At 43.6% G+C, this 19024-nt stretch overlaps 1 protein-coding gene across 7 annotated transcripts in view; it reads left to right on the plus strand.

The window, feature by feature from the left end:
- The window catches only part of LOC126174902 (probable phospholipid-transporting ATPase IA), a 639177-nt gene that overhangs the window by 526378 nt on the left and 93775 nt on the right, over nt 1–19024 (plus strand). For all 7 annotated transcript variants that reach the window (XR_007535496.1, XM_049921326.1, XM_049921325.1 and 4 more), the window contains exon 17: nt 1844–2029. Coding sequence is in view for 6 of the 7 variants with exons in the window: in XM_049921326.1 (XP_049777283.1) it covers nt 1844–2029 (186 nt within the window). In the remaining variant the exon portion in view is untranslated. The remainder of the gene's footprint in view (nt 1–1843; nt 2030–19024) is intronic.

The following is a 19024-nucleotide window of genomic DNA, read 5'->3' on the forward strand; positions in this document are numbered from 1 at the left end:
ACTTGAATATGGTAATTAAGCCAAAACAGTCTGTTGTAAATGTAAATGAAGATTACTTACTATAAGCAGCTATTTGGTGTATCTACCCTAGCAATCATGTTGTTACGAGACATATATTACGCCGCTGGCCCTAAAGAAGAAAAATTTGTTTTCATCATTCAGATGATACTTCACTTTATTTTACAACTATTATTAATAAATAGTGAACTATTTCATTATTACAAGAATCTACACATTCAAAAATTATGTTATGAAATGTGCTATAGTAACTGTTATAAAATGATGCACATGTAAGAACTATTTCAATAAACTGATGTTATGATTGATGAAAGTCATCTATAATCTAACATCAGACATTGCCTTGATTTCTTTTTGTCTGCTAGTCACGTTTGTAAGAATTACATATGCAAAAGTTTAGGTGTGAATACAATCTTCCCCTTAGTCAAACCATTAATGACACATGAAAATTTTCGTGTGGTTTAGGTGCTTTAAATATGCTTGTGCTACTCCCTATATTAGCACTACGAAGCACTATGCTCTCTTGTCATGGCCAATCTCATACTAGGCACGAAGGGCTGTACAAACTGCTTTCATAAGTGATTCTTCATATGAGAAAAAAACAAGTAACTTCAACATTTTTTTTTAAATGTATCTTAGCAGCTAAAATTTTTACAGTGAATGCTTTCATTGTATTCTTCCTGTATAAAATATTTCAGGATGGGTTTTGATGTGTCAGTTTAGACCACTTCCTTGTTAGCTGAGCACCAAGTGAACTGGAAATTCAGTCAACGTCTTGCATCTATGATATCTTTCCTCATATAATTCGGAGACTGTCTGCATTTATGCCTGCATAGTCATGTTTTGTAGTCGTCGCTGTATGTTTATTTGAGGGGGAAAAGCCACAAAATATTCCCTTTGTTTGGTACAGGCAGCTTCTTTGCAGGTAGTAAAACATTAATTTTAGTGTATTTATAGTTTCATAATACACATCATTACTTTGAAAAACTCCCATCACATTATTTTTAGTTCTTTTATTTCTGAACTGTAGGCGTATATGTGAAGGTTTTGCTGTATAGGGCCGCTAGTTTTTGATTGGTTAATTGACTGATCAGTTAGGAAGTCACCTATTGCACTGAGTACTTGCAAGAGTAATTGACATTGTGGATTGTTCTTCAAAACTTGAGTTTAGTTTAACTGCCTGGTAATGGCTTTACCAATTTTTTATACAAAAATTAAGAGCTGGCTGCAGGAATGTTTGTATTTGTACAAATATTTTCTTGCACTGCTGACTTCTGATACTTGAAATTGGCAACTGCTAGGGAAGTTCGTAAAGTAGAATGTTAATTACACTAACTTTAGAACTGTCAATAACTTTTTCAAAAGTTTTACTGTTTCCGTGTTTGACATGTACATTTTTGTGTTTGATCAGTGGTACTGTGTTAAAGGCTGCAAGATTTTATTTTGTCAGTTACTGGCTACTTTATTTTTAAAAATCTTGGTGAAAGTTATAAGCATGATGCATACATAATTCATTGGTGTTCTATTGATTGTTAGGCTGGGGATACAAAAGATGAAGCATTTAGGACTTCATTATCTACTTGCAGAGCTGAGATCTGCAAAAAAACATTTTGTTTGATTTTTATGTACTATATGACACTATGAAGATTCGTGTATAAATTGCATGTTACATAGAGCGATCAATGTTATGATGTGCAGATTTAGTAACGATTACAAAATTTATTGTTGTTCATCTAGTTAAGTGTAAAAGTAATGTAACATTAACAGAATGCTGAAACATACAAGCAGACTTTTCATGGTAATTAACACAAATTATTGTTTGCAGTTTCGATTTCTTCTGAAGCTGCTTTTTGTTCATGGAGCATGGAACTACAATCGAATGTGCAAATTAATTTTGTACAGCTTTTACAAAAACATATGCCTTTACGTAATTGAACTGTGGTTTGCAATATATTCAGGGTGGTCAGGACAAATCCTGTTTGAGCGTTGGTCTATTGGGTTATACAATGTGGTAAGTGTACTTGTTTGATATTTAGTTCTGTTCTGAAATTTCTAACAAGAACTGTTGATATTTTTGAAACTTAATATATATTTTCATCATGTACAGGTCAGTTATGTTGTTTATTTACTTTGCCATCAAGAAATGATGTTCAAGATATGAATACAAAGCACAAATTTCAAAGCAGTTTCGTGCATGTCAGGAAGGGCCACTTCATGTGATAGTACAGTTTTTATTTATTCATTTATTAGAATTTTATTTATATATCATTCTATCATTCCAAAAATGTTGTGCAAGCAGATGCACAGCATTCAGCATTTTATAGCATATCACAACAATACATAATGATCAAGAGGGAAAAGGTGAAAAACAGTACAAATACAGTAATTTTAAGTGATATTGTGTGTTACGGGCCAGAATAGTTGACAGAACAGTGGTTATGAAGAATCATTTCCTTGGCCATCATGGAATCATAAATGAATGGTAACAGCAAGATATTTGTTCAGCTGAGTTCATACTGCTGAAGCAGACAGTGTCCCTGTGTCAGGCGATGATCACAAGTGGCAGTGCTTGCTCAGCCCAGCTCACGGCAGGGCCTCAGTGGTCTTGCAGCTACATCAGGCCTGTGGACATCAGACACACAGCAGCAGCAGTCTCGTGGGCATACTGTTAGGCAGGAATGCAGGGTCAGCCTACAGCTCACAATGGATTAGGTGCAGGAGGCACCCCACTGTGGTCTGCAAACTGAAGACCCCCTGGAAGCTCCAGGGAGTTGGTTACTGTCAGCTAAAAGCAGGCTACATCTGGAAGACACCAGTGCAGGCCCTGGCAGCATCAGTTTTATCAGTTTTTGGCACAGCTCATAGACCAGCAGTTAGCGGAGGCAGTAGCTAGTTTCAGATGAGGTGGTGACTCACATTGGGGTGACAGCTGGAATGGAGGCATTCAGTTGATGACAGATACTGCACGGTTGGAGCAGCAATTACATACATGTGCTTATCCAGTGCTATTATGAAAAGATGCCACTTCTCATCATGTACAGAGCCTAGGCAGCAAGTGTCGGGGCCCAGTGTGTGGTAATCGTGCTCACCAGGGCAGAAGCTTTCACCATGCTGGCGCAGCAGTTTTCAGCACCACACATCAGAATTACGCAATCAGGAAGCTGGTCCACCTACCCAAGGGTTCTGAAGTCCACTGGGTGTTGTTATAATGCTCCTCTTCCCTTCAGAAGAACTGCTCCATCAGATCACAGACTGCTATTAACTTCGCAGATTGCTTAAACATTACATTTTAATTTTTCGATGTCTACCCATTTATGTACACTTTTTGTCCCAATGCATCTTATACCAATCTAGTCCAGTTCACAAGGTCCAATTACCAGTATGCTTAATGACTAGTTATTTTCTAAGGATGGTGTGGAGTTCAGAAGAATGGGCAGTTCTCTGTCATAGATAGATGTTTGCTACACAAACCAGAATTTGTGCAAGATGGTACTTGAAGTGGAGATGTCAGTCACCACAATTTTGTGCTGGAACCTACTGTGGTACAGCTTTATGTATAGAAACATTAGCTGTGCGCTATTACATCCCTCCTACACTATTGTAAACTTGTCCACAGGACTGAGTAGCTCAAGATCCATAGTATTGTTCAGGAAAGTCAAGTTTTTATTTATTTTGGTTTATTTACATGTCAAGTTCTGTAGGACCAAATTGAGGAGCAAATCTCCAAGGTCATGGAATGTGTCAGTACATGAAATTACAACATAAAAGTAATAACAGATAAAAATAAAATGTTTATGAACCCGAAAAAAGTCAAACCATACGTTTAAGTAAAAACAATCAACAATACAACGAGAATGAGCTTACTTTTTCAAGGAACTCCTCAACAGAATAGGAGTGACCTATGAGGAAACTCCTCAGTTTCAACTTGACAGTGCATAGATTACTGCTAAGATTTCTGAATTTGCATGGTAGCTTATTGAAAATGGATGCAGCAGTATACGGCACACCTTTCTGCAGAAGAGTTACGAAAGTCCGATCCAAATGCATGTTTGGTTTCTGCTGAGTATTAACTGAGTGAAAGCTGCTTATTCTTGGGAATAAACTAATACTGTTAACAAGAAATGACAGTAAGGAATATATATATTGAGAGGCCAATGTCAAAATATCCAGACTTGTGAACAGGGGTCGACAAAAGGTTCATGGACTTACAACACTTATTGCCCAAACAGCCTGTTTGTGAGCCAAAAATATCCTTGTAGAATGAGAAGAGTTACCCCAGAATATAATACCATATGACATAAGCGAATGAAAATTGACAAAGGAGACTAATTTTTGTGTCGAACAATCACTCACTCCAGATACTGTTCGAATAGTAAAAATGACAGCAGTAAGTCTTTGAACAAGATCATGAACATGGGCTTTCGACGACAGTTTACTATCTATCTGAACACCTAGAAATTTGAACTGTTTAGTTTCACTTATCATATGTCCAGTCTGTGAAATTAAAATGTCAGGTTTTGTTGACTTGTGTGTTAGAAACTGTAAAAACCGAGTCTTACTGTGATTTAGCATTAGTTTATTTTCTACAAGCCATGAACTTAGGTCAGGAACTGCACTATTTAAAACCGAGCCAGTGTTGCACACAATATCCTTTACTACCAAGCTAGTGTCATCAGTAAACAGAAATATTTTAGAGTTACCCATAATACTAGAGGGCATATTATTTATATAAATAAGGGACAGGAGTGGCCCCTGCACTGATCCCTGGGGCACTCCCCACTTGACCATACCCCACTCAGACCCCACATCACAGTTATTCTCAACATTGTGTATAATGACATTTTGCTGTGTTACTAAAGAAAGAGGTGAACCAGTTGTGAGCTACTCCCCGTATTCCGTAATGGTCCAACTTCTGGAGCAATATTTTGTAATCAACACAATCAAACACCTTAGTTAAATCAAAAAATATGCTTAGCATTCGAAACCTTTTGTTTAACCCATCCAGTACTTCATAGAGAAAAGAGAATACAGCATTCTCAGTCGTTAAGCGACTTCTAAAGCCGAGCTGTACATTTGATAGCAAATCGTGATATAAAATGATCAATTATCCATTCATACACAGCCTTCTCCATTACTTTAGCAAACGCTGATGGCGTAGAAATAGGTCTAAAATTTTCTACATTATCCCTTTCTCCCTTTTTATAAAGTGGCTTTACAACTGAGTACTTTAATCAATCAGGAAACTGAACATTCCTAAAGGAAAAATTACAAATATGGCTAAGTATTAGGCTAACATGTGCAGCACAGTATTTTAATATTCTGCTAGGCACTCCATCGGAACTATGACAGTCCTTAGTCTTCATTGATTTAATTATTGACTCAATGTCCCCCTTATCTGTATCACAGAGGAATATTTCAGACATCGATCTCGGGAAGGCTTTTGCCAAGGGAGTGTTAAATCTTCACATTTAACACATATTTCGGACAACACAACAACACATATAAGTCACTGAGTAAGTTGACCTGTGTACAAGTCGGCATTCGATTAAACACTGAGTCTCAGTCTAGCGGCCGCTGCTCGGCTAGCTGCTTAGGTGGCGCAGCTGCTGCATGGCTGGCAGACAGTGCCGCACGTAGAGGACGTACGTAATTGCGCGGCGGCACTTTGAATAATCGGCGAGTCACAACACTTTTCCCCCCTTTGAAATTGTTCCACTGGTCTTGATGGAGGTGTCCTGGAGATGGCTAACGTCCATAGGTGTTGTTTGACTCGCCGTAAAGTCTCGAGGAGGAGGCTTCCCGTACGGACGGAAGTGTCCCCGATGATAATGGGTCGAGATGACAGGAGACGTAGGGGTCCCATGCACCAATCTGTCCGTTGCGGCAAGTCCAGTTGATATGACAGGAGACATGGGCGATGTGTCGGTGTCCGTTGGAGGAGGAGGCGAGTAGATGTACTCTGACAGAGGATGGTCCTCCGGTTCCTGCATGGGCACGTCTCCTGGTGGTGTCCGTTCTGGTGCTGGCATCGCGATGACGGTGAGAGGGCTGCGTTGTGAGTATTGAGAGATGCCAAGATCCCGAGCATCAGGTAGAGCCAAAGGTGGTGTGGCGGCATTCGGAACAGGCGTTGCTGGCACCTGAGGCCGAAGCTGGTCCGAATGACGCACTGCAACACCCGTGTCCGTCTGGATTTCATACAGGCGTCTGCCACGGTGTTGTAAGATGCGGCCCGGGCTATTTTTTGGCCGCCTGCCATATCCCCGTACCCAGACGAGGTCGTCGGAGGTGAACCGGCCAAGTGAAGGTACCCACGGCCGTGAGGTGGGAGGCCGCAGAAGATGAAGTAGCGTGCGGGGCTGTCGGCCATGTAAGAGCTCAGCCGGGCTGTGATCGCCCATGGGGGTGAAACGGTAAGACGCCAGGAACTGGAGAAGCGCATCATCAGCAGCAGAAGAAGTCAGAAGTTTCCGCATCTGAGCCTTAAATGTGCGGACCAGTCATTCAGCCTCACCGTTGGATTGTGGATGGAACGGCGGGGCCGTGACATGCGTAACACCGTGACGAGCACAAAAATCCGCAAAGTCGGAAGAGGCAAATTGCGGACCATTATCAGTAACAAGAGTAGAGGGGAGGCCTTCCAAAGAAAAAATGCGGGCGAGAGCACTGGTGGTTGCCGCGGTGGTAGGTGACGTGCAACGGACAATGAAAGGAAAGTTAGAATAGGCATCAATTACGAGGAACCAATAAGTACCTAAAAAGGGTCCTGCAAAGTCAGCATGAATGCGCTCCCAGGGCTTCTCAGGCGAAGGCCACGGTGACAAAGATGACTTCGGGGCAGCGGCCTGTGATGCACAAGGGCCGCAGGCAGCGACCATGTGTGCGATTTCAGAGTCGATGCCAGGCCAGTACACATGACGGCGCGCCAGAGATTTAGTGCGAGACACACCCCAGTGCCCCTGGTGAAGGAGGCGCAAGACCGAAGCACGCAAAGACGCAGGTACCACAACACGCGGCAAAGCATTGTCAGTGGAGAGGAGGATAACACCATCCCTAGCCGTGTGGTGGTAGCGCAAAGTGTAGTAGTTCCGCAACGGATCAGAAGTCTTAGCGGACGGGCGATCTGGCTAACCCTTCTGAATGCAGCGTAAAACCCGGGAGAGTGTAGGGTCAGAACCCGTAGCAGCCGCCAGCCTGTCCCCAGTGATGGGGAACCCATCCACAACCCGCTGCTCAGCAACATCCAGGTGGAAACACAAAAGTTCGTCCCTATCGAATGCCTGATCAGGACCCATGGGAAGGCGAGACAAAGCATCAGCATTCGCATGTTGAGCCGTCGGCTGGAAATGAATCTCATAATTGAAACGGGACAAGTAAAGAGCCCAACGCTGGAGGCGGTGTGCAGCCTTGTCGGGAAGTGACGTTGATGGATGAAACAAGGAAACAAGTGGTTTGTGATCCGTAACAAGATGAAATTTTGAGCCATAGAGAAAAACACCAAACTTATGAAGAGCGTAAATGATTCCAGAATGAGATTTTCACTCTGCAGCGGAGTGTGCGCTGATATGAAACTTCCTGGCAGATTCAAACTGTGTGCCCGAACGAGACTCGAACTCGCGACCTTTGCCTTTCGCGGGCAAATGCTCTACCAAATGAGCCACCGAAGCACGACTCACGCCCGGTACTCACAGCTTTACTTCTGCCAGTACCTCGTCTCCTACCTTCCAAACTTTACAGAAGCTCTCCTGCGAACCTTGCAGAACTAGCACTTCTGAAAGAAAGGATATTGCGGAGACATGGCTTAGCCACAGCCTGGGGGATGTTTCCAGAATGAGATTTTGACTCTGCAGCGGAGTGTGCGCTGATATGAAACTTCCTGGCAGATTAAAACTGTGTGCCCAAACGAGACTCGAACTCGGGACCTTTGCCTTTCACGGGCAAATGCTCTACCAACTGAGCCACCGAAGCACGACTCACGCCCGGTACTCACAGCTTTACTTCTGCCAGTACCTCGTCTCCTACCTTCCAAACTTTACAGAAGCTCTCCTGCGAACCTTGCAGAACTAGCACTCCTGAAAGAAGGGATATTGCGGAGACATGGCTTAGCCACAGCCTGGGGGATGTTTCCAGAATGAGATTTTCACTCCGCTGCAGAGTGAAAATCTCATTGTGCGCTGATATGAAACTTCCTGGCAGATATCCTCGTCGCCAATTGTTATATCTTCAAATTTAACACATATTTCGGACAACACAACAACACATATAAGTCACTGAGTAAGTTGACCTGTGTACAAGTCGGCATTCGATTAAACACTGAGTCTCAGTCTAGCGGCCGCTGCTCGGCTGGCCGCTTAGGTGGCGCAGCTGCTGCATGGCTGGCAGACAGCGCCGCACGTAGAGGACGTGCGTAATTGCGCAGCGGCACTTTGAATAATCGGCGAGTCACAACAGGGAGTTATATGAGTCCCTGTTGAAGCTAAATTTCTATTTAATTCACCAGCAATGCTCAGAAAGTGATTGTTAAATACTGTACATATATCTGATTTATCAGTAACAGAAATATTTTCACTGTGAACTGACTTTATATCGTCGACCTTGTGCTGCTGACCAGACACTTCCTTCACAACTGACCATATGATTTTAATTTTATCCTGTGAATTAGCTTTTGTATTTGCATACCACATACTCTTTGCTTTCCTAATAACATTTTTAAGCACCTTACAATACTCCAGAATGAGATTTTCACTCTGCAGCGGAGTGTGCGCTGATATGAAACTTCCTGGCAGATTAAAACTGTGTGCCCGACCGAGACTCGAACTCGGGACCTTTGCCTTTCGCGGCCAAATGCTCTACCAACTGAGCCACCGAAGCACGACTCACGCCCAGTACTCACAGCTTTACTTCTGCCAGTACCTCGTCTCCTACCTTCCAAACTTTACAGAAGCTCTCCTGCAAACCTTGCAGAACTAGCACTCCTGAAAGAAAGGATATTGCGGAGACATGGCTTAGCCACAGCCTGGGGGTTGTTCCAGAATGAGATTTTCACTCTGCAGCGGAGTGTGCGCTGATATGAAACTTCCTGGCAGATTAAAACTGTGTGCCCGAACGAGACTCGAACTCGGGACCTTTGCCTTTCACGGGCAAATGCTCTACCAACTGAGCCACCGAAGCACGACTCACGCCCGGTACTCACAGCTTTACTTCTGCCAGTACCTCGTCTCCTACCTTCCAAACTTTACAGAAGCTCTCCTGCGAACCTTGCAGAAGTAGCACTTCTGAAAGAAAGGATATTGCGGAGACATGGCTTAGCCACAGCCTGGGGGATGTTTCCAGAATGAGATTTTGACTCTGCAGCGGAGTGTGCGCAGATATGAAACTTCCTGGCAGATTAAAACTGTGTGCCCGAACGAGACTCGAACTCGGGACCTATGCCTTTCGCGGGCAAATGCTCTACCAACTGAGCCACCGAAGCACGACTCACGCCCGGTACTCACAGCTTTACTTCTGCCAGTACCTCGTCTCCTACCTTCCAAACTTTACAGAAGCTCTCCTGCGAACCTTGCAGAACTAGCACTCCTGAAAGAAAGGATATTGCGGAGACATGGCTTAGCCACAGCCTGGGGGATGTTTCCAGAATGAGATTTTCACTCCGCTGCAGAGTGAAAATCTCATTGTGGAAACATCCCCCAGGCTGTGGCTAAGCCATGTCTCCGCAATATGCTTTCTTTCAGGAGTGCTAGTTCTGCAAGGTTCGCAGGAGAGCTTCTGTAAAGTTTGGAAGGTAGGAGACAAGGTACTGGCAGAAGTAAAGCTGTGAGTACTGGTCGTGAGTCGTGCTTCGGTGGCTCAGTTGGTAGAGCACTTGCCCGCGAAAGGCAAAGGTCCCGAGTTCGAGTCTCGGTCGGGCACACAGTTTTAATCTGCCAGGAAGTTTCATACCTTACAATACTGTTTGTAATGGGCTACTGCAGCTTGATTGCGACTACTTCTAACGTTTTGATATAAATCCCGCTTTGTTCTACATGATATCCTTATCCCACTAGTCATCCACCCAGGCTACCTATTACTGCTAGTACCCCATTTAGAACATTCTAATGGAAAGCAACTCTCAAAGAGCATGAGAATTGTGTTAAGGAAAGCATTATATTTATCATCTATGTTATCGGCACTATAAACATCCTGCCACTCTTGTTCCTTGACAAGGTTTAAAAATATCTCTATTGCTGTTGAATTAACTTTCCTACATAGTTTATAATTACATGTGACATTTGTTTGAGTACAAAAGCCTTTTAGTCTTAAAATTTATGCATCATGGTTTGAAAGGCCATTCATTCTTTTACTAACAGAATGCCCATCTAGTAATGAAGAATGAATAAAAATATTGTCTATGGCTGTGCTACTGTTTCCCTGCACCCTAGTTTGAAAAAACAGTCTGCATCAGATCATATGAATTTAGGAGATCTACCAACATCCTTTTTCTTGCACCATCATACACAAAATTTATATTGAAGTCACCCCATATAACTAATTTCTGGTACTTCCTACAAAGTGAATCAAGAGCCCTCTCTTGCTTGAGCAGAAATGCTCTGAAGTCAGAATTAGGGGACCAATAAACAACAACAATTAGAAGTTTAGTTTCACTAAATTCACTGCCCCTGTCCAACATTCAAATATCTGTTCAGTGCAGTGCTGTGATAGGTCTATCGACTCAAATGGAATACTGTTTTTTACGTACATAGCTACTCCCCCACCCTAAAAGGAACTCCCTGAAACACAACCAGCTAATCTGTATCCTGGGAAAGGAAGCCTCTGAATTGTCCAATTATTTAAGTGGTGCTCCAACATACCAATAATTTCAGAGTCAACATTTGTAAGCAGTTCACTAACTTTATCTCTAATACATCTTATATTTTGATGAAATGTGCTAATTCCTTCTCTACTTGGAAACATGACATCCTCTGAAGGTGAGCCCTTATTTAGAGGGACTTCCTTTAAGCAGATATACCTATCAGCTGACTTCAATGTAAATAAGGTGAACCTCTAACGCCAACTACTACAGGAATTTTTCCATGAGTGATCCGACCGCCACCCACAATCCACTACACTGTCACCTATCAGCTTTGCCAGCCTCCCCTTCCCGTACCTATTGAGGTGCAGGCCATGCCTAGTGAAACCTGATCTGCTGATAGACCCAACTGGCATCATTGAAATGTGACCCATGCCCTCTGCCATCAGCACCCCCTCCAGCCCCATGTTAACATGCCTAACAGCTGCATTAAGATGATCTGATCATGACACTGAAACTGCTGCACGAAATGCATATTAGTGCCACCAGTTTGAGTAGCTGTCTTTACCAGGTCACCACCTACATCATATTCCCCGTCCCTATCAAGACTGTTCCCTGCTCCACCCACTATCACTAACTGATCCTCCTTTGTAAAATTTAGCCAGTAGTATCTCCAAAGGTTTATCAGGGGAGTACTTCCGCAGGGGGTTAGAATTGTACCCCCCTGTGATGGTTGCCAGTACCCAAAAAGTTGACCCCAAATGTCACACATTGTACCATTTATTAATTAGGGTGGCGATTCTCCTGGAAAAACTGGAATTCTCAGGGAGCTACATTTTACTTAGAAAAATCAGGGAAATCTCAAGAAATTTCAATAATTTCATAAAATCACAGGGAATTCTGTGTTTTTAGCCTAAGTGTTATTGAGCTTTAAAAACCACAAATTTTTAAAATATTTAATATTTCAAAGTGTGTTAATTACATGAATATTATTGCACACAAATTATTGATACTTAAAAACTGTGATTAAACTGCTGCTTGTGGCTGGTATATAGCTCAGCAGAGAGGCAAGAAAAGTTGTTACTGTTGTATGCTGCCGCACCCCCTCTTACTCCCCTCCACACACCCCTACTCCCCTTCACAATTAATTTGTCAGGAGCTTCTTGATGCCATCTTCATCCTTACACCTGAGATTCTTGGGAATTTTCTTTTTTCCGAGTTTGAGTAGCTACCTTGCTAATACACTCCTGGAAATGGAAAAAAGAACACATTGACACCGGTGTGTCAGACCCACCATACTTGCTCCGGACACTGCGAGAGGGCTGTACAAGCAATGATCACACGCACGGCACAGCGGACACACCAGGAACCGCGGTGTTGGCCGTCGAATGGCGCTAGCTGCGCAGCATTTGTGCACCGCCGCCGTCAGTGTCAGCCAGTTTGCCATGGCATACGGAGCTCCATCGCAGTCTTTAACACTGGTAGCATGCCGCGACAGCGTGGACGTGAACCGTATGTGCAGTTGACGGACTTTGAGCGAGGGCGTATAGTGGGCATGCGGGAGGCCGGGTGGACGTACCGCCGAATTGCTCAACACGTGGGGCGTGAGGTCTCCACAGTACATCGATGTTGTCGCCAGTGGTCGGCGGAAGGTGCACGTGCCCGTCGACCTGGGACCGGACCGCAGCGACGCACGGATGCACGCCAAGACCGTAGGATCCTACGCAGTGCCGTAGGGGACCGCACCGCCACTTCCCAGCAAATTAGGGACACTGTTGCTCCTGGGGTATCGGCGAGGACCATTCGCAACCGTCTCCATGAAGCTGGGCTATGGTCCCGCACACCGTTAGGCCGTCTTCCGCTCACGCCCCAACATCGTGCAGCCCGCCTCCAGTGGTGTCGCGACAGGCGTGAATGGAGGGACGAATGGAGACGTGTCGTCTTCAGCGATGAGGGTCGCTTCTGCCTTGGTGCCAATGATGGTCGTATGCGTGTTTGGCGCCGTGCAGTCGAGCGCCACAATCAGGACTGCATACGACCGAGGCACACAGGGCCAACACCCGGCATCATGGTGTGGGGAGCGATCTCCTACACTGGCCGTACACCACTGGTGATCATCGAGGGGACACTGAATAGTGCACGGTACATCCAAACCGTCATCAAACCCATCGTTCTACCATTCCTAGACCGGCAAGAGAACTTGCTGTTCCAACAGGACAATGCACGTCCGCATGTATCCCGTGCCACCCAACGTGCTCTAGAAGGTGTAAGTCAACTACCCTGGCCAGCAAGATCTCCGGATCTGTCCCCCACTGAGCATGTTTGGGACTGGATGAAGCGTCGTCTCACGCGGTCTGCACGTCCAGCACGAACGCTGGTCCAACTGAGGCGCCAGGTGGAAATGGCATGGCAAGCCGTTCCACAGGACTACATCCAGCATCTCTACGATCGTCTCCATGGGAGAATAGCAGCCTGCATTGCTGCGAAAGGTGGATATACACTGTACTAGTGCCGACATTGTGCATGCTCTGTTGCCTGTGTCTATGTGCCTGTGGTTCTGTCAGTGTGATCATGTGATGTATCTGACCCCAGGAATGTGTCAATAAAGTTTCCCCTTCTTGGGACAATGAATTCACGGTGTTCTTATTTCAATTTCCAGGAGTGTATACCCTATCTTGCAACATAACTGTTCTGCGCCCGCATGTCGCACCTGCTTGTAACAGAGTGCAGTAACCACTATTGCATTGTATGCAGTGTACATCCAGTGTGGACCTGTCTTCTGGAAATTTAGTTGAATGTGAGGATGTTCCACAGGAATCCTTCTACTCATGTCACTCCTAAAAATAATTGCATTTCACATGTGCCTTTGGCAGTGTATATCACCCAGGACAAGCAATCATGACTTGTTCTCAGCAGCACTGTCACAATTTGTCATCTGACTTCAGTACATGGTTTTCCCCTCATTGCATAACTAGTTATATTTTCTAGGTCTTGACTTGCGCAAACTTTCCCACGGCCCTCCTGCTTTACACAGTATCAGTGAATAATATAGCACTACCACTAAGTGTCTGTACCTATCACTGGGAAATGAGTTATCACATGTGGGCACACTGACACCAACTAACATGAGGTGTTATAACAGAGGTAGTGTTTTTCTTCTCCAGCACTACAATGAACTCTAACGTAGCTGGCAGCTCCTCCCACGCCTGACGTAAATCAGCCAGAAATTATCTTGGTGGCAACAAGCTGTCATAATGCAGACATCCCCTATGCTATCGGCAAGTGTTGCAACAGCCGTTTCATAGCAACTGTTGGTACCCAAAGAGCCTAACGAGTGCTGTATTATAGTTAAATCCTATTTTAGAGAACTGGTGGTCATTCTCACATAATCCATCATCTCTTCTGTTAACCCACACAGTATTCTGGTATTATTCAATACTCCTTGTTCCAGGTTCACTTATTGAGTTCATCTACACACTTACATTTACATACATACTCTGTGAGCCACCACATGGTACGTGGCAGAAGGTAGTCTGTACTAGTCATTTCATTTTATGTTCCACTCACAAATAGAGTGAGGGAAAAATGTCTGACTGCCTCTGTACAAGTCCTAATCTAATTTTTGTCATCCTTTTGTGAAATGTACATTGGCAGTGGTAGAATCATTCTGCAGTCAGCCTCAAATGCCAGTTCTCTCAATTTTCTCAGAAGTGCTTCTCGAAAAGAACATCACCTTCACTCCAGTGATTGCCATTTGTGTTCCCTAGACATCTCCATAATACTTGTATGCTGTTCAAACCTACCAGTAACAAATCCAGCAGTCCACCCCTGAATTGCTTTGATATATACCTTTAATCAGACCAGTTGTGGGTATCAAACAATCGAACAGTACTCAGCAGTGAGTCACACTAATGTCCTACATGCAGTCTCCTTTACAGATGAGCCACCCTTTCCTGAATTTGTCCCAATAACCCAAGGTTGACTATTTGCCTTCCATACTACAATCCTAACATGCTAATAATATTTCATATCACTTTGCAATGTTGTGCCTAGATATTTAATTGACATGACTGTGCCAAGCAGCACACTGCTAATACTGTACTCAAACATTATAGATTTATTTTTCCTACTCATCTGCATTAACTTACATTTTTCTACATTTAAAGCTAGCTGCCATTCATGACATTCATGAAATTTTGTCTAAGCCATTTTGTGTCCTCATACAGTCACTCAGTGACAACACTCTTGCATACACAACAGTGTCATCAGCAAACAGCTGCAGACTGCTACTTACCCTGTTCCCAAGGTTGTTTACTTTTGTAGAAAATAACAGTGGTCCTATCACACTTACTTAAGGCACTCCTGAAGATACCCTTGTCCCTAATGAACACTTGCCCTCAAGGTTAACATACTGGGTTCTGTTACTTAAGAACTCTTCAAGCCACTCAGATACTTGGATACCTGTTCCGTAAGCTTGTACCTTTGTTAACAGTCCACTGTGTGGCATGGTGTCAAATGCCTTACGGAAATGTAGGAATATGGACTTGCTTGTTGACCTTCATCCATGGTTCACAGGATCTCATGTGAGAAAAGGGTAAGGTTAGTTTCGCACGAGTGATGTTTCCTAAACCATGCTGATATGTAGACAGAAGCTTTCCCTCTCAAGGAAATGTATCATATTTGAGCTGAGATAATGTTCAAGGATTCTGCAGCAAATTGATTTTAAAGACATTGGTCTGTAATTTTGCAGGTCCATTCTTTTACCCTTATTGTACATAAGTCACCTGCACTTTTTTCCAGTCACTTGGAACTTTTCGCTGGGTGAGAGATTCACAATAAATTTAAGCTAAGTATGGAGCCAAATGCTGTAGAATAGTCTTTGTAAAACCATGTTGGGATTTCATGAGGACCTGGCAACATATTTGCTTTCAAATTGTTCAAAGGTTTCTCTACACCAGTGATGCTGATTACCATGTCATCCATAGAGGAGGCTGTGTGATGGTCAAATAATAGTATGTTTATTTTATTCTCCTGTGTGAACGATTTCTTAAATGAAAATTTAGAACTTCAGCATTCCTTTTGCTACGTAGTACTGCCACACCAGACTGGTTAACAAGTGACTGGATAGAAACCTTAGCCCCACCTAGCAATTTTACGTAGGACCAGGATATTCTATGGTCCTCAGCAAGATCTGTTTGCCAAGGTATGATAGTGGTAGTTGTTGTAAGCTTCGTGCATCAATTTTTTAACAGATGTATGCATGCTGATCGAACCTACCGGTAACAAATCCAGCAGCATTCCTCTGAATTGCTTCGATTTCTTCCTTCAGTCCAACCTGGTGGGGACCCCAAACACTGGAAAATAAATCAAGAAAGGGTTGCACCTGCATTCTGTATGCCGTCCCTTTTGTGGATGAGCTACACTTTCCCAAAATTCTCCCAATAAAATGAAGCCATGCATTCGCCTTTCCTATTACCAGCGTGACATGCTCATTTCATTTCATATCACACTGAAATGTTACGCCTAGATATTTACCTAACCCTACTAATGCTGTATTCGAACATTACAGGTTTGTTTTTCCTGCTCATCTGCATTAACTTCCATTTTTCTACATTTAGAGCTAGCTGCCATTCATGACACCAACTAGAAATTCTGTCTAAGTCATCTTGTATATTCCTGTGGTCAGTTAGTAATGACACCTTCCCATACACATCATCATCAGCAGCAAACAACCTCAAACTGCTGCCCGCCCTGTCCATTAGATCGTGTATGAAGAGTTAGACATATATGCAGATTTACCAAAGTCTTTATTTGCAAGTTCAGCTATATGATAGGTACGGTTGGCAATAATGTCTCTATCTACAAAGCTTTCAAGTCCTCCAACACTAGGTACTCCACTACCACCACGTACAATGGCTACAGTAAGCCAACCATTACCATGTGAAAATGTATCATTAAGATCAATACTAAAATTAAGTCTACATCCACAGAAAGCACAGGGTCCGTCAACAAGTGCAGAGGCGGCACATATATATTGGGGCTCTCCTAACTATACCCTTGTCTCTGATGAACACTCACCATTGATGACAACATACTAGTTTCTATTACTTGAAAAGTCTTCGAACCACTCACATATCTGCAAATCTGAACCGTATGCTCAGACCATCATGATCAGACTGCAGTGGGGCAGCATGTTGAATGCTTTCCAGAAATCTATAAATATGGAATGTGCCTGTTGCCCTCCATCCATGGTTTGTAAGACATCTTGTGAGAAAAGGGCAAGCTGAGTTTCACACAAGTGATGCTTTCTAAATCAATGCCGATTTGTGGATAGAAGCCTTTCTGTCTCAAGGAAATGTATCATATTCAAACTCAGAATGTGTCCAAGAATTCTGAAGCAAACGTGTTAAGGACATTGGTCTGTAATAATGCAGGTCTGTACTTTTATGTTTCCTACATACAGGAGTCACCTTCACTTTTTTACAGTCGCTCGAGACTTTGCTCTGGGCAAGAGATTTGTGACAAATGCAGGCTAACTAAGGAGCCTATGCCACAGAGTACACTCTGCAAAATCAAACTGGGATTCCATTTGTGTGCCATTCTGTCAGGGTTCTGGTACCTTCCATCTCTCTCTCTCTCTCTCTCTTTCTCTCTCTCTCTCTCTGCACCTTGCGCCATAGAGCCCCTAGATGTCATCAGCTTCTGCTGTTCCAAATATTTGTTATGGGATGGCAGGAGCAAGTGTCGAGTAGGCATCTGAATCGGCGTGGTCAAGTAAATGAGAAGTTGGTTAATTTTCAAAAAAGAACCCAAAGGATTTGTTAAAAGGTATACATCTGAGTCACCTAAGGAAGAACTCACTGTCTGAAGACATGGCCACTAAGACCAAAATGTACAGGACAGCTTGGGAGAGAGGGAAAGGAATCTCTTAGCTGGTCAGGCACCAGCGAGCAAGAGTGTGTAGTGTCTCTGTTCCATTCCTTATGTGCCTCCATCCAAGGCACCACATGACCCTTTCATGCTTCCCCATTGGCCAAAGAGGGTGAAAAAAGTCCACTGAAGGCATCCCCTGTTCAGCAATCTGTACTGTGAGAAAAATTAAAGGGTCAGCACTATGCGCTGAAGGTGTGGGAGGCTGTGGGCCGCTTGCCTAGCATCCAAGCTTGCAGCAAATAACTAAAAAACCTCAATAAATTCTTCATGTGGGTAGTCCCTGCACAGATGTTTTTCAACGTTGTACATCATGCATGTATCCATCCCCACCTCCATTGCTTTAATGTGCTTGGCACCAAGTCCATGGCTTGCTGCAATTGATCCCTAAGTGCTCATACAAGAGATGCAGCACCTGGTACTTTCCTTCTATCCCTCTTAACACACCCTTCTTCCTGCTTTCAAGGTGTGAGAAAGCTCCTGCAGCCTTCACACTTTGTTTCTTACTCGTGTTGCATTACAAGTTAATCTCTGTGTCTACTGGTGACTGATCAAGACAGTGTCATCCTGCCTGGTGAAAAACACCTCTCCCTTCAGTGGTTATTCCTGCAAGGTGATCACCATCTTCACAGCTGTGGAGGTGCAGCACCACTAGTAGTGTGATGCACCTTGCAGTCATCCTCACTGGTTGTGTCAGATGGAGGAAGGAAGCTGTAATCACTTTTCCCTTCTTGACATCAGTCTGTCATATAAAAATGCCCGTATCTAACACGCTGTGTACATTCAAAAACATGAATAACCTCAGTTTCCATCATGTGACGTTTTTTGCAAACACTACATGACCACGGCAGTCAGTTCAGATAAACTGCTCAAATCACCTTCAAAATAATGATTAACTTAAATGAAATGTACACCCACATTGTCAACTTGAAAACCAATATCTCAAAAGTACCACAACACAGTCCTTCATTTGTGTAACGTTCACATATCTTCATTACCATATTTCATGAAACAACAGACACCCAGTAAAACACCAAAAATCTTAATATTTTATCACTTCCATGGCCTTAACGCATATAGCAATGTATGTGTAACTTGTGAGGTTGTGGCCAATCTTTTCTTCTTAATGTCCTCTAACCCCTTTCAGGGAATGGCGCTGGTGCTGGCAGTAATGAATCTGGCATGCCCCAGGAAGGACGTTTACATCTGACATGTATGACGGTTGTATACGTCGGAAGCTGCAGTTTATCCTTCACTCACAATGTCATCTCAGTAACCTGATTTGGACCC

The sequence above is a fragment of the Schistocerca cancellata genome, chromosome 3, assembly GCF_023864275.1.
Source record: "Schistocerca cancellata isolate TAMUIC-IGC-003103 chromosome 3, iqSchCanc2.1, whole genome shotgun sequence".
In the NCBI taxonomy this organism is placed as follows: Eukaryota; Metazoa; Arthropoda; class Insecta; order Orthoptera; family Acrididae; genus Schistocerca; species Schistocerca cancellata.